At 40.5% G+C, this 16,256-nt stretch overlaps 1 protein-coding gene across 1 annotated transcript in view; it reads left to right on the plus strand.

Annotated features, from left to right (window-relative positions):
• The first annotated feature begins 1,106 nt into the window (after positions 1-1,106).
• Positions 1,107-16,256, plus strand: part of PIK3R1 (phosphoinositide-3-kinase regulatory subunit 1) — a 79,024-nt gene continuing 63,874 nt past the window's right edge. The window contains 1 exon segment of the mRNA XM_049768837.1: positions 1,107-1,811. Coding sequence (XP_049624794.1) covers positions 1,478-1,811 — 334 coding nt within the window. The 5' untranslated portion in view covers positions 1,107-1,477.

The following is a 16,256-nucleotide window of genomic DNA, read 5'->3' on the forward strand; positions in this document are numbered from 1 at the left end:
AGATCTAGCCTGACCCCTGTCACCTCTTGAATCACAGCCCTGGTTCTCAGGCATCCACATTAGCATCTGCCATTGGGTGGTGCCCAGTTGTGCTTTCAGCCCCTCAGGCCTTCTGGTCCTGGGAGGTCATTTTTATTAATGCAAGATCAGGCACCCTTTGCTCCTTTCTCTGTCTTTTCTGACTAAGACGTAAGTAATGGTTGATGCTTTTAGCAGTGTCTCTTTTCTTTGGGGGGTGGAAGGGTGATGGGAGACACCTAGCCATATTCAGGGCTTTTTCCCACTTCTGTACTAAGGGATCACTTCTAGTGGTGCTCAGGAGTCTATATGGGGTGGCCAGGAATTGAATCCAGATGGACTATGTACCAGGTCAATACTTTCTATGCTGTACTCTCTCTCAGGTCAAGTCCTTCCCTTTCTATACCTTCTACCCTGCCCTAATTTACAGCCTCATGGCTGCTTGCCCAGATGCCTTTCAAGGCTTTCTTTACCTTTTCCATTCCTGTGCCAACCCCACCTACACATACCTTGAGGTGCATCTGTCGTCTGCCCTGGCTCACCTCCCTATAAGCCTTCTCAGAGGCTCTTTGAGTCTGGCCTAGCTGCGAGGGGATAGAATCCCTAGATCACTTTCCATTGCTGATTTAATACTCCTCCCCCTTTGACTTCAGATACATTGGACTGTCCGTTCTAGCTCTTCCCAGAATGAGACCTTGGCTTCGTGACATTGTCAGGCCGCACCCATCATTTGTCTCCAGTTTCCACAGCTTATGTGCTCTCACTGATGTTCAAACCTTGGAGAGCTTTGCCTCTCCCTCTCTTACATCACTCACCTGGCATTCCGCCTCCTTCTGTACCTTCTTATCTCTGAGACTTTGCCACATGCCAACACTCCTCCCACCCCTGCAGAGTGTTCTTAGAAGGCAGGGACTGTCCTACTCATCTTTTGTTAGTGTCTATCCTGGCACTGCAAGCAATAGCATGCTGGCCTGGATACATCAAGTGGATTAAGGACTTGCTGAATGAAAGTCAAAATCCACAACTACTCAGGTGGCAAACCAAGATGGATCATTTATAAACCATGTTTCTTCCCTCCTCTAGGTGAAGGCCATTTGTGGTGTGCCACAGTGACTCCAGCTGACAGATGGACACTGTGACAGGAGTGTCAGAAAGAATTGGGCCTCGCCTTGAATGCCAGTGGGGAATCTGCATGCTGACAGGTCGCTGAGGAGGTCGCAGGGAGGAGACAGGACTTGCTGAGAAAGCGGAGTCTGGACTTCGGCCACACCATTGATGGAGGACAGATGGACAGCCGGCTGGCCAGTCACCTCTCCTCCTAAGCCTTTGGAGAGTGGTCCTTTGTCCCCTGCTGGACACATACCCAGGATTCTAATACACTTTCTGAGCTCACTTTGCATTGAAACGTGAAGTCAGCAGCCCACTGCTGGACACATCTGCATGTGACAGGTCTGCAGCCATGAGCGCTGAGGGCTACCAGTACCGGGCGCTCTATGAGTACAAAAAGGAGCGGGAGGAAGACATTGACTTGCACTTGGGAGACATCCTGACTGTGAATAAAGGGTCCTTACTGGCTCTTGGATTCAGTGAAGGACAGGAAAGCCGGCCCGAAGATATCGGCTGGTTAAATGGCTATAATGAAACCACAGGAGAGCGAGGGGACTTCCCAGGAACTTATGTAGAATATATTGGGAGGAAAAGAATCTCACCACCAACACCAAAGCCCCGGCCACCTCGACCCCTTCCTGTTGCTCCAGGTTCTTCGAAAACTGAAGCAGACAGTGAGCAGCAAGGTCAGTATTGAGTGTTTGCTTGATGGCATGTTCTCTCGTACTCTGTCTCTCTTTTTCTGTCTTCGTCGCTCTTTTCTGTCTTTCTTTCTCTCTCTTACTCTCTCTTTCTCTGTCTCCCTCAGTTTGGGCTTGGGTTCTGGTGCTTAGGCAGAAGTTGTTTTGGTGACAAATTTATAAGTGATTAATTCTGCATGGCTAGAAGTTGTGGGATGGATTATTAATAATGATAAAAAGTAAGGAGATGGTCTCTGAAAACCTATTCAGTGAGTGTTTTTAAACTCGTACTATTATAGATATTATATATATGCTATAGATATTATAGATATACTAAAATTAAAGTCTGGTGTACCTATTGTTTTGTAATAAGTCTAATGTAAGAATATTTAGGTAGGGATGTGTGTTGGAGGACACATACTTCATGGTGTTCAAGTGCTTCTGACCTTGTGCTCAGGACTGAACCTTGGCAGTGCTTGGGGGACATAGCAGTGCTGGGGAATGAGCTGGGGTCAGCTGCATTAACTGCAAGCAAGCACTTTTACCCTTCTGCTATGTGACTGGTGAAGTGAGCAGAGAGAAACCATGGTTTTTATGCTATTACTCTTCAAGAGTGATATGTAGAGAAGTGGCAGCCTGTAGTACAGAGAGATAGGGCGCTGTTTCTCTTGGATAAAGATATTGTTATGTTAATGTTCATGGGAAGCTCATCCTCCACAGAGAAGAAGAAATCATTGGGCATTTTCCTTCACTGGAAGCCACTTTGATTCAGAACTCATGTCCCTCGGAGCAGGTCTCCACTCCTGCCTTGTGTTATGTTGTTCACTTACGATTTTATTTTGATGGTGCTTCACTCAAGAGATTGGCCTTTGTTACTACCCGCCTTATCAAATGATCATTTCCTCACTTGAAAAATCTCAAACCTTTTGTGCCTTGGATAGCCTTTATTTCTCAGAGATTAAGACAAAATGTTTGGAACAGGTGGGGCCATGTGGAGTCAGGCTGTGTTGGAGAAACCCACTGCCGTGGATGGCTGGGAAGAATCTGATAGTTATGTCCCTTTGTGCTGACTTTATTCTGGCACAGTGAATGACAGATGAGAATAGAGCAGAGTGAGAGAATGAACACCACCTTTTAACATTGAGTGACTGTTGGACTGGGAATATTTGGTGAAATTCAAAGAAATTTCTAACAGTGCCATAAGGGAGGTGCTGTACTTTCCTTGACCCACCTCAAAAGGAATTTTTCATACTTTATGTGTAAATTTTTTAAAATAATAACTGTCCCCAGCACTACTGAGTGTAGCAAAATATACGTGTGTTTATATGTGTGTGCATGAGTGCTAAGAAATCAGAATTTTAAAAAAATTTATAAACAGTCTGGTGCAGACTAATTCTAAAGGGAAAATTACTTAAATTGTCCCAGAATATAAAATGTTACACATAAACATATCTGAGTTAAATCAGAGATTATTTCAGTTAGAAAAAAAGGGGCATCTGCTCAAAATTAGTCACAAAAGATTTTATAAAAAATAATTTTTAGGAGGTTGGAGAGAGTGGAGTGCTAAAGTACCATATTTTTGTAGCATTACACACACACACACACTCAGTGCAAGGGAGGAGAGCATCTAAAATTTATGTGCATCTTACGGTTATGCCTGCCTGGCTTGATCTCCAGCATCACATGTAGTGATGAGGGATCAAGCATTTCTAGGGTAATCATTTAGCATGAAGTCAGGAGTATGCCCTGAGCACTGCTGGGTGTGGTTCGTAATTTTCTGGCCGTACTTGGCAGTGCTCAAGGACTATTCTGGACTCAGTGTTCAGTGCTTATTACTCCTGGCAGTGTTACCAAATGCTCAGATTAACATGCAGTGCGGGGCATTAAACCCACGCCTTCTATAGGCAAAGCACTGAGCTATTTTTCTGACCCTCCCCAACTGAGATTTTAACCTATTTTTCAGTAAACCAAGTTTTTGAGCAGAATTCATGAAAAAGCCCCATGATAATAATGCCCACTAAAGTATTAGAGTGTTTGAATATAAATGAGAAATTATGAATAACTGAAAGGTTGAAAAGGCAGTCTGGGTAGGTCATGTGGAGTGTAGTTCTGAACATTTCGATTTTCTAGAAATGTCGTATTCTTCTAAAAATGTGATTTGTGTAAAATAAGAATTAACTTGCTCTTATTAGTTGCATGTCAGATTGATGTAGAAAGTAGCAGTGAGCACATTTTGTATTTTGGAACCTAAGGGACTCTACTTCTTTTGCTTGATCACATATTCATTAGAGAAGAGTTGGCAGTGATGGCTTGTTTGGAGGCAAGAAAGTGTCGTTCTTTCTTTGGGGCTCAATGCATGGGGCCTGCACTGTGCTGTTATTCTGGCCCAGCTGCTCTAAGGCTACCAGGGCTAAATCCAGCTTTGCTCTGGGAACCATGTGGTAGCAAGGCTTGAACTTGGGAAACCACCACCACCCCCATGAAAGGCCACGGATACTCAGGACCCCAGACTGAGTATTTTGTGTGACAAAGTGGGTGAAAGACTAGAGAAAGGGTGTTTTCTCTCTAATCTGGGTAGCACATTGTCCCTCCAGCTCTGCCCCAGACATCTACTTGGTTGACCCATCCTTGCCTCCTTGCTCAAAGTCTCTTTTCTTTTTGCAGGCTGGCTCTCTTTGTCTTGTTTCATGTGGCAACCTGCCCCTACTTTTATAAATCTAATAGAGGACTTCTTAAACATTTTCTATCTGAAACCCTGTCCCCTGAGAATTTTTTACATCACCTAGAATACATAGGAATAGAAAAATAGATGATAATCAGTCAGAAAATTATTTTAAAAGAACTTCATAAATGTTTCCATGACCCTTATCTTTAGTTACAATAAAGATACCAGACCCACAGTTTGGGAACTGGAGCTTGATCTGCCATCCACTTCACTCACACACTGGTGGTTGTTTGTTTCTGCAATTGAGTATAGAGGGCAGAGGCCTTTGTTGCCCTCCATGATGCAATAAGCTAAAATAGTGGTCCAGGACTCGCTGTTGAAGCTCATCCTCTTGCTATTTCATGCTTCCTGTGATTATTTTTTTTTAAATTTTCAGTGGGTTTGGTGGGTTTTGTGCTGCAGGCACATGGGGCTTTTCAAAATCCTAACTTGTTCATCTGCATTCATCATATCGAAGGACACCTGCAGTCATGGCTTAGACCATTGCTAGGATATCTCCAAAATTCCTTTCTTCCACCCCAGTGCTTAGGGTGGACAAATCTGTTGGTGGGAAAGTGCATTACATTTACATTTTGTCAGACATGTAGGCGAAGTGAGTGGGACATGTTAAGGTTAGCTAGTGGCATCCAAGTTTTTATGCCTTGCCCACTCTCCCCCTTACCTCTTGTGTAGAGCTCAAATTTCCCCGTGAATGTGAATTTTATATTTTAATTTCTAACACTTAGTAATACTCCATTTTACCCTTTGTTGGTGGGGTAGGCACAGAGGGGAGCAACGCTTTAATGTTTTGTACAAGTGAAATATGTGATGACCGCACAAAATGGGTGCTAGTTGTACGCTCTTTTAGAAGCTTGACTGGGGGATAGTTAACAGCAGGGCAGTTGCCTTGCACACAGGCGATGCAGGTTTGATCCCTGGCACCCCATATGATCCTGTGAGCTGAGCCAGCAGTAATTTCTGAGTAAAAAGTCAAGAATAAGCCCTGAGCACCCTCTGTGTGTGGTCCCAAAACCAAAAATAAAAATAAATTAGAAGCCTACTGCTGGAAGGCAGTGATCTTGCTCAATCTGCACAAGGCCATTCAAGTGCTGGCCTGTTTCTGTACATACATCCCCGTTTGACTATTGTTACATATTTCCTCTTGGGTGCAAGAAAACAAAGTTGATTAGACGTAAGGATTTTGGGGTAGGGAAATGAAAATGTATTTTTTCCTTCTTAAGTAAGCTGTCCAGGGGCCCAGACATTGTTTTGAGGTCCTTTAAAGTCCTGCCAATGCAGAATATTTCAATGAGTAAGACTGTTGGCATACTAGTTTGTAACTTGAGCTTATCTCTGAATCTGAATTCATAACCCACCTCTGTCTCCCCTCCACACACACCTCCTTATAGTTTTTATAATGGAAACCAGTTTTTCAAGAGAGCACCTAAGGCTTGCATTTGGTGGCTTTTGTTTTATTTTTATTTTGGGGTTGAGGGACTGAGCATACTCACATGGGTGTTTGGGGCTTAATCCTGGTTCTATGCTCAGGGGTGCTCAGTGGACCATCTGTGGTACAGGAACCAAACCAGGGTCATAGGTAAAGAGGCAGCAGTCAAGACAATCACTCCTGCACTGCCTCTCCAGCCCATTGTTTTTTATTTTGAATGTTAATCAGGATTTTTCTAAACAGAATAAGAAAAGGCCTGCAGTCTGTTTGCATTCATGATAGTTCTATTCATGCTATTTTTACATCTCTTACACTCAGCATTTGAGTGTCCCTCCAAAGCTCTCACATCCCATCTAGAAAACAAGGTTGTAATAAATCATGTCAATGGACTAAACACACCTTTACTGAGTCATAAGGGATCACTGGTAACCACAGGTGTGTACTTCTGAAAGTTACTTGCTTTGAGCTACAAATTCTTGCCTTTGTTGAATTTTATTTCAGAATGTGTCTTGTCTGAAGAACTTTCTTCACCTTTCTCCCACTTAAGTGGGATTTTGCCGTGGAAGTTGGAGGCTCATCTTAGAGCCCTTCTGGACCTTCTGATCCCTGGGGAAAACTGTTTTAAGTATTTGTCCTCTGTACTCCGTTTAGCTTGGATAGTAGATTTGTTTTTAGATGATGACTCTATTTATTTTGTTGAAACATAGCTTTGGGTTTTTTTTTTTTTCTTTCTGGGACATAACATGGCAATACAGTGGCCAGTTTACTCCTGGCTCTACACTCAGGAATCCCTCCTCATGAGTTGTGGGTCTATATACAATACCAGGGATTAAACTCAGGCCAGTCATGTGCAAGGCAGATGCCCTATCTGTTGTATATTCTTTGGACTGAAATATATTTCTGGGAGATGTCTTTGATATATTAGAAAGAATGTGGAAGTACTTTTTCCTAATGTATTTGGCAGTATATAATAATAATAGTTTTCTCTTTCATGAGTACCAGTGCTTCTGTCTTTACTAAACTCGTAATTTCAAGGAAACCTTTTCTGTTAATTTGATATTATTATGAAGGTGGGTATTGGAACACACCTAGTGATGCTCAGAACTTCCTCCTTACTGTGAAAGCCCAGGGATCGATCACTCTGGTGGTGTTTGGGGGACCATGTGAGGTGCTATGAATTGAACTCAGGTTTGCCATGTAAGAGTCAAACACCTTACTGGCTGTACTATCTCTCCTGACTCTTTCAATTAAATTTGACTTTATTTTGTTTCTCCTAAAAATTTAAAACAGAAGGGAAAGCAGCCTTCCTTAATAATCTGTTTGTCCAAGGTTATTTAAAAGAAAATGGACCTTAAGAGAAAGAATGGCAGGACCTTTGCTGCTCTCTAACAGGAAGTCTGTCATGATCAGCTCCAATCATGTGAATAATTGATCTAAAGTGGGGTAAATAGGGAGCACCCCTGAGGACTGCCAAAGAGATGTTTCTCTCTCCACCTTCCAGTGTCCTATGGTCACAAGGAGTCCATTTCATCCCCTGCAACTGTGGTGACTTAAGTTAGAGATTACAGATAAGACTACTTGAAGAAGGGTCTGGAGAGACAGTACTTAAGGGTAAGTGCTATCCTTGCACTTTCTTGATGTGCAAGGTGATGATTGGGCTTGACCTTCAATACCCCATACATCGCTCAAAGAGAGCACAAATGACCTCTGTGCTTAAGTGATCCCTGAGCACCGAGCCAGAAAGTCCTACCACTATGATGCCCAGAAATTAAAACAAAAGACTGTATTTGAGGAAAATATTTCTGCTCATTGCCTAGCCTTGTTACTTAGGAATCATTGGCTAGCTAGCAGTGGGATACAAATTTTTTTTTATTCCAGTGAGACATACATTCAAATACTCTCACAAAAGTGTCTTGCTTGAGACATTCTATTTTATTATTGTTCTTTGATGAGTGAAGGGTTCACTGTGCATATCTGTACAGTCTAAATAAAGCCCTCACACCTGATTCAAACAAATTATGTAAGAGGGTGAGCCCATTTTGTTTATAGCAACCAAGCTAATGTTGATGTTCTAATCAATTTTATCATAAAAGTATAAATGCTAGATGCTGAGTTTTTGTTTCTCTTTTTTAGCTTTGTTGCAAAAGATTCTTTGATAACTTTGATGTCAGTCCTTTCTGGTTTCTTAGTGAATGCATCTTTGACTCAGATAGGCAAGATATGATTAATAAGCACTTCTCCAGTAAGTCTGCATTTGTCAAAGTAAACATTTGAAATTTTGAAATTCAGAAATGAATGATGCCATTTCTCTATTCAGTGGCACCAAAAAGTGGAGAACTTTGTACTTCTGGCAAATACAAATACCAAGTATATGATGCCATTTATGTACATATCCATGTTTTTTTAGTAAAAGAAAACAGATGTTAACTATACAGCTGGCAGTTGCGAGCATGCGTGTCATTGTTGCTGACAGATTTCCCTGAGGAAGGATATAAAACTGCTGGTGTGAAGGCTGAAAAGGGAAAAGTAAGTAGGTGCGATAGTTAGAAGTGAGAAGCCGTTCATTATACGGTGAATTATGTCTTAATGTTTTGAGTTCTTGATTAAGCTGATTGTATTCCATATCTAGACAGATCTGAGGATTTCAATTAAAACTAATACAAGTAGAAGAGGTCAAAGTGAACTAGATAATGGCTTTTTTTTTTTAATGTTTTAAAACTTGGGTACACTTTCCTTAAATTGTCAAGCATAACAAATTACTGTCAGAATTCTTGATAAATGTGATTCCTTCTTGCTAATTTGTGAAAAGAACTGTGATATTTTGTTTTAATATGCTAATTTCATGTACCGTGCATTGTTAAAATGTTCTGATAAATATGATTTGAAAAATTAAAAAAAAAGTAAGCATATTTTTATTATTTATTTATTTATTTATTTATTTATTTATTTATTTATTGTGGATGCAGAACTTTGTTCCACTGGCTTCTTGCTCCTATAATCTGAGAATCAATTTAGAGCTACCTTCTCTGTGCTATATCTGTTTTCAGTTGGTAACATGTATTTTTCAGTGCCATACATTTCTGTTCTCATGGTTTGATACAGATTGAAGTTCTGACTGAATTGATTGCTGGTGTATTGTCAGAAACTACTTGTAAATTGATGTCTAAATCTGATGCCCAGGATAGTAAAGATGTAGGTAGGCATCAGATAAATAAAAATTTCTGTGATATGACTTGAGTCAGAAATTCCTTTCTTTGGTTCCTTCACATTGTATGATCCTTCTAATCCCAGTATTCCTTAACTGAAAAATAAGAAGCAGATAATTTCTGCTTTGCCTAGCTAAACTTTTGATTTAACCTCTTTTTGGGGGGGGGGCTTATACCTGGCAGCGCTCAGGGGCTACTCCTGGCTCTATGCTCAGAAATCACCGTTGGCAGGCTGGGGGAACCATATGGGATGCTGGGATTCGAACCACCAACCTTCTGCATGCAAGGCAAATGCCCTGCCTCCATGCTGCCTCTCTGGCCCCTGATTTAACCTCTTGTTGACACAGTCGGACAGTGTTTCTCAGTTGCTACTCCTAAAAATTGATAGGGAATTGTACACTACTATTGATACCGGGTTTTTGTAAATCTGCCAACTTTGTGATGTTAAAATATTGACACCAGTGAGAATTTATTTTCTTTACCTTTTGGTGGGGACTTGGCACTTACTGTCATTTAAATTGGTTTGAGATGCTTTCATTCTAACAAACTGCACTTCATGAGTGAACTAAAAGATCAGTGGAATAGCAATGGAATATAGAGACACTTTGCGTCCGTGTGGCAGAGTAAAATTTGTTGACATGTGCGCAGACTTCCTGGAAATTTGTCTAGTGAGTTTTTTGATTAAAATTTCCAAGCTACTTAGAGAGTGATGGTTATGATATTTACCTATTCAGATGATAAGGGTCTGTTTATTCAGACCTCTTCAAATTTGTATGAAGTATAACTATATGTACCTAAGAGATACATGACTCATAGGCATGAGTCAAGGCTGCGCTGAAAAGCCAGCAGGGCTGTGTGTGAATATCATTTTCTAAACTTATCTTCAGGAACAAAAATGCCACAGAGCCTTCAAATTGAAACATGTTACCCTTACTACAGCAAGATAAAAGCCCCATTCATTCCAGCTAGAAAATGCAAAATTTTAAGAATTATATAGAATTGTTAATAATATCATCTATTGTGCATGGCCAGTTCTCTATGTAATTTAGAGGGTGGAGGTATTTTGGGACATACCAGTGGTTCTAAGGGGCTCTTCCTGGCTCTGTGTTCAAGACGTGACCCCCTTCCCACGGAGGTATAGGGGGACGGGTCAGCAGCATGCAAGGCATGCTCTTTGCTGCTCAAGTTTTTATAATATAAATGTTAACATTTTTAAGAAGGCTGCTTCTTTATTGGTAACTTGTGTTTTTGAGATATTTGAGTATGTGTGTCATTTTAGTACCAAAGCATTTTACATTGGTAACTTGATCAGACTTATGATTATTCAGATAGCAGAAACTTAATTTTCCTTTGTGAAGGCACTTAAAGATTAGAGCCAGATGACTGTATTGCTAACTAATGTTGTATATCTACTGATCAAGGGAATTTGGATAAGGATATATTAAAGTATATATGAAAATGACCCATGCTTCCCTTTATGTCCATGCTTCCGTTTCTGTCCCTTTTTTGTTGAGAATGCCTTTCTGAGAATGGTTTTCCCAAAATGTGCAGCCTTCTGTCTACCAAGCCTTCCTTGCTAGACCCTCTATAACATTCCTCATTTTATCCTCATGGCCGCCATTGTTACAGCCTTTTCTCTGCTTAAGAAATTAAAACTTCAATGATTCTGTAAATACTTAAAAAGGAAGAGGCCTCACAGACCCTTCCCATGTTCAGGAACCTCCTGCAGATACGAAGTTGACCTTGTTCCACAGTTTTTTGGAGGAGGGCATCGATAACTGATAACGGAAGAAACATTCTGCCCTTGCGGTGGTCTTTATGCATGTTATCTGTTAAGTTTCTTTGACTGAAGGGGCTGAACATTTGAGATGGTTTAGAGCTTAGGAATGTGGACTTGGTATGTGGGGTCCCCAGTTTCATCCCAGACACTATATAATCCCAGTGAATAAGTCTGAGCACTGCTGGACATGTACCCTTTACTCCTCTGCTCCCCAAACACCCATTTTTCTCATTGGGTGATTCATTGGAATCATCATACAACAAATAGTCTTTGTTTTACTAAATATTCTTAGTTAATTTACAAAGATACTGATAAGACCATGGAAACTTAGTAAAGCTGATTGTGGAGCTCATACTTGATCTGATACTTAAAGTTAGGCACCGTGGATTAAATTTTTTTCCGCTGTGTTACTTTTGAAGTCATATGTCTTTTATTTCAAACGTTTCTATCAGATTTTTACATTTTAGACTCATAATTATATCATCTTTTGAAATGGTAAAGTGATTTAAATAGAGCACAGACTGGTTCTTACCTGCCTAAAAACCAAAAAGTCAAGTATTTTTAGCATAAGAATGATGTGTTTTGGCAAGTGGGTAGTGGTTGCTTATAATCCCTCAGTACAAGTAATCTTGAGTTTCCATAAATGAATCTCAGGTCTTGTGCCTGAGTTCTGTCAAAGTTAGCAGGAAGTGCCATTATAAGAGTGACTACATGACGAAGTTCCTTTGCATGTCAAACTTTATTCCTCAAGAAAGTTGGCCACTGCCAAGTTTGTAACATAACCATTGTATCTTGTTACCTGAGTTTCAAGGACAGGAAGGGTAATGGAGGCAAGTGAAGACACCATTAATTTCGTTTCTATCAGTTTAAATGAATTCAAGAGATGTATCACTGAAGGAAGCACTCAAAGTAGCAGAATCTCTTAGGTGCTTTATTTTCCTGCTCCTCCTTTTGGTTGTTGAAAAATAAACATTTAATTTTTTCTTGATTTCTCCCCCCCCCCCCTCAATGATTTGGAGACTTTTAAGAATATTTAAGAACATTTAAGAATAAGACTTTTGGGGCCAGAGCATTGGCTCAGGGAGTAAGCGTCTGCCTTGCATGTGTTAGCCTAGGATGGACCATGGTTTGATCCTTCAGCATCCCATATGGTTCCCCAAACCAGGAATGATTTCTGAGAGCATAGCCAGGAATAACCCCTGAGCATCACCAGGGTGCCCCCCCCCCCCCGCCCCAGAAAAAGAATAAGACTTCTTTATGACTCTGGATTTTCTTTCTTGGCATCACCTATGAGCACCCCCCCCCCAAAAAAAAAAGAATAAGGTTTCTATATGACTGGATTTTCTTTCTTGGCATCACCTACTCCCAGAACACAAAAATAGTAATCCAAAAGGACATTTGCACACCTTTTTCATCACTGCATTATTTCCAGTAACTGACATCTGGAAATAACCCAAGTGCACAACAGCAGATAGATGAATGCTTAAAGAAGTTGAAGTGTATATTTATAATAGATTACCCACTCAGCTATGAGAAAAGATAAAATCTTGCTAGTTTGCTTCAACTTGTATGGAATTGGAGGAAGTCATGCTAAGAGAAGTGAGTCAAAAAGAAAGACAAAGGCCAGATGATCTCATGTTGTTAGGAATATAAAGAGACAAAGTAAGGGTTAAACAGTCTCTAATGGAAGTAATACTGAATAGTCAATAGAACTAAACAGGGGGCCAGTTCACTGTTCCTCAGACCATTGGAGGGTCTGACTATAGTAAAAACAAAACTTATAACGAATTCTTATGCACACTGCATATATCTTACTTTGCAATGAAGAAACAAAACAGATACAAATACAATATGTGGCCCGCGGGCCGTAGTTTGAGGACCACTGTCCTAGAGTGTTGAGGGGAGATAGGAGAGAGAGGAATCCTTGGGGTAATGATAGAGGGATCCTAAGAATGGTGGTGGGCATTTTGTGGTAGCACTGCATGTATAAAACAATATAGGTACTGTTGTGAACATATGTATACACATATACAAATGTGCATAAATACATATAAGGATACCCCCCACCCTATTTTTAAGTCACTGGTGGAAGGTCTTGAGCATTTTGGTAGTGGGAAAGATGCAGTGACTATACATCAAAAACCATAAGCAATAACAAGATTGGAATCATGCTACCTCAGCTCCAATAAGAACAAATTTAAAATAAATTTTCATGATTTTTAAAGAGCCAGTGTTTGGTAATCCTGGCATAACCTCATTTAGGGGGCAAAAGGATCCCAAGCTGTGCTCAGGGATCCTGGGTCAGTTCTAGTGATCCCAGTTTGGTACTGTTAGGGGTTACTGCTCCAGGGAATATTGCAAGATGAATGGGAGTTGGAGCCCCCAGCATGAATCTGAGCCGTTAGTTTCATCTCCCTGTCCTGTTTACATAGACTTTTTTTTTTTCATAGACTTTTAAGACTTCTCACTTGAGTTCTTAGGAAGGTAGAGAAGAGCTTTCACTCTAAATGATAATAAAACTGGGACTAGCAAGAGCAGCACGCATTGTAAATTCAGCTACACTGGGTTTAAGATAAAATAAGAATAGGTTGGACCACCCAAAATAATGCAGGCAGAATCTTGTCCTTTTTAGTTCTTTGCCAATAGTTAACAGAGTCCTGGCAGTTGCCTCAAAAATGGCCTCCCTTTCCTGTTTCTTCCCTCCCAGATGGTGGAAGTATTAAAACTAATATCAAAGCGGTGTCCCTGTTAGCACAGACATTAGTCCAGGCTGCCTTTTAAAGCCAGCAGGATCATCCCTCAAGCTTGTACTGTTAACATCCTGAGAATCATACTTTGCAAAAGTCAATTGGGTGGATCGGGAGATGACTGAAGTGGTAAAGCACATGCCTAGCATGCCCTGAGGTGTAGCTCTGACATTGATCCCCCTGTTCTTCACCATGTTGACCCTGGAGGCTCCCAACACTGTATTACCTAAGCATCACTGAGAGTGGCTTTGGGCTCCCTAGCTCCCCTGAGTGTGATTCCTGCTTAAACAAAAGTAGTGAGGTGTAGAGGTTGAAAGGTTTGGATTTACTCAGGGCTCAAGTATTGTCTGTCATTAGCTTGTGCTTCAGAAAAGACAGACAATTTCTTCTCTTGGAAGAATTATGATGGAAATCTACATTAGAATTGCCCTGGGAACTTGTCTCACTTGCGAACCAGCATTGTCTTAAACGAGCACTCCCATGACTCTGGGCTTAGAGCAAATACTGGGTCTGATGTTGAACAGTGATCATGAAACAGGGAATGGAGTGAAACAAATGGGAAACAAAGGAGCCATACATATTGAAGGTTTAGAGGAGCTTCAGACCTGACCATGGTTTCTTACTACTTTAAGATGACTATGTTCATTTCTGGCATCCCATATCCCTTGAGCACAGCTGGGTCTAACCCAACACCCAACTTCCTCCTAAAAAAAAAAAAAAACCAAAACTACCCTGCTGTAATGGAAGAGGCAGAATACACATCATAGTGAGATAAAAACCCAACAGAATGGAGCAATATTATAATGTGAATGATTATAATAAAGTAGTCAGCGGTGTTCATTGAAATCCATGTGACAGGCAGTAAAGAGTAGAACTCACTGAACTGAAAATAAGTGTCGTGAAGGTAGAAACTGGCTAAAGATCTTCCAGAATTGAGGCAGATAAAAACAGAGGTGATTATAGATACATGTCAGAAAATCTTAACAGGATATTTACGTTGATATACAGGAAATCATATCCAGTGAAAAAGACCAGTATGATCAAATGCTCAAATAGATTTGTTGCATGTGTGTAGGTTGGAAGTGTTCTCCATATTCATATGACATCAGTCAGAGGTCACTTCTAGATATGTTCTAGGTATGATTTTTAATGGAATGTTCAACATTTCCACCAAATATTTATAGGAAAGTTAAACCATTTAGTTGGAATATCTGGATAACTCACACAAAACAAAATTTAGACTTTTCCAGCGTAAGTGTACTTGCTCAGAAATAAAGAATTCAGGGACCAGAACAATAGCATTTTGGGTAGAGCGTTTGCCTTATACCTGACCCAGGTTCTATCCCCAGCATCCCATGAGCACTTCCAGGTGTGGCCACCCGCACACCCCTCAAAAAGAAAAGAAAAGTAGAATTCTCTCACTAGATTTTTTTTGAGGAGAAAAGGTTTGTGACTCAAGAACTTGCAGTGTTTCTTCCTTTTAATTCCTGTGAAGAGACCAGTGAGAGTGTGTCTGATAAGAGTGTGTATGATAACAAAAGACTCAGGAAGATCTACTGACTTGTGTCATTTTTTTTTTTAAACATTTTGTTTTGGAGCCACATTCAGCAGTGTTTGGGGGATACTTCGTGGCTCTCTTGAAATGGGGGCATGTTACCCTTGGCAGTGCTGGGAATGGAACCATGTGGTGCTGGGAATCTGATCTGTTCTAGCCACATGCAGGCAATTGACTTAACCCCCTGTCCTACTTCTTGGCCTTTCTCTTTTAAATTATTTTTTGGAGGTGAGGCATAACTCAGCTATGCTCAGGAGTTTACTCTTGGTTCTACACTCAGGAATTTCTCCTGATGGTGCTTAGAGGACCAGTCATATGAGATGCTGGCGATTAAGTCCTGATCAGCTGTGTGCAAGGACAGTGTCCTACATAGTGTACCGTCATGCTGGTCCCCCTTTTGTTCACAAGTTTCCTAATTATGAAGGAATATGTTAAAGCCTAGTTCAGGTAGCTTAAAGAATAATTTATTAGAAAACTAAGGTACATGTTAGACAAGGTGTTAAAATACCAATGATGTTGGGGAAAACTTGCTCACATTGAAGAAATGTATGTGTAAACAGGAAATGGACCCCTATCCCCAGTCCCCAATCACATAGATTGTAGCAGATGTTTGTTTACTTTTACTGCCAGCAAACAAACCAGAAAACAACAGGCTGCAAGGAAACAATTCATTTATAGGGGTATTTTCTTTTCTCAGCATGCTGGAACGAGCTAATCCTTTTAGTTATTACTTCTCAGGTATATGTGTATACTACTGACATATTTATGTGTAACAATATTTAAATATATTGTTCCGTATATTCTCAAGCATCTGAGGGTAGGGTAGAATGGCAGTATAAAAAAGTCTTTGTAGGGTTGATTTTGTAAATAAATGCATCTTAGTCATAGAATTTGCTCTTTCACTAAAATCAGCCAGAGAAGCTTTTAAGTTTTTTTTTTTTTTTAAGTTGTTGCTTTACCAGCCATCCTTGTTTGTAGTGACATGTACAGTTATATTATAACTGTCATTTGT

This window comes from Suncus etruscus, chromosome 2, assembly GCF_024139225.1.
Source record: "Suncus etruscus isolate mSunEtr1 chromosome 2, mSunEtr1.pri.cur, whole genome shotgun sequence".
Lineage (NCBI taxonomy): Eukaryota > Metazoa > Chordata > Mammalia > Eulipotyphla > Soricidae > Suncus > Suncus etruscus.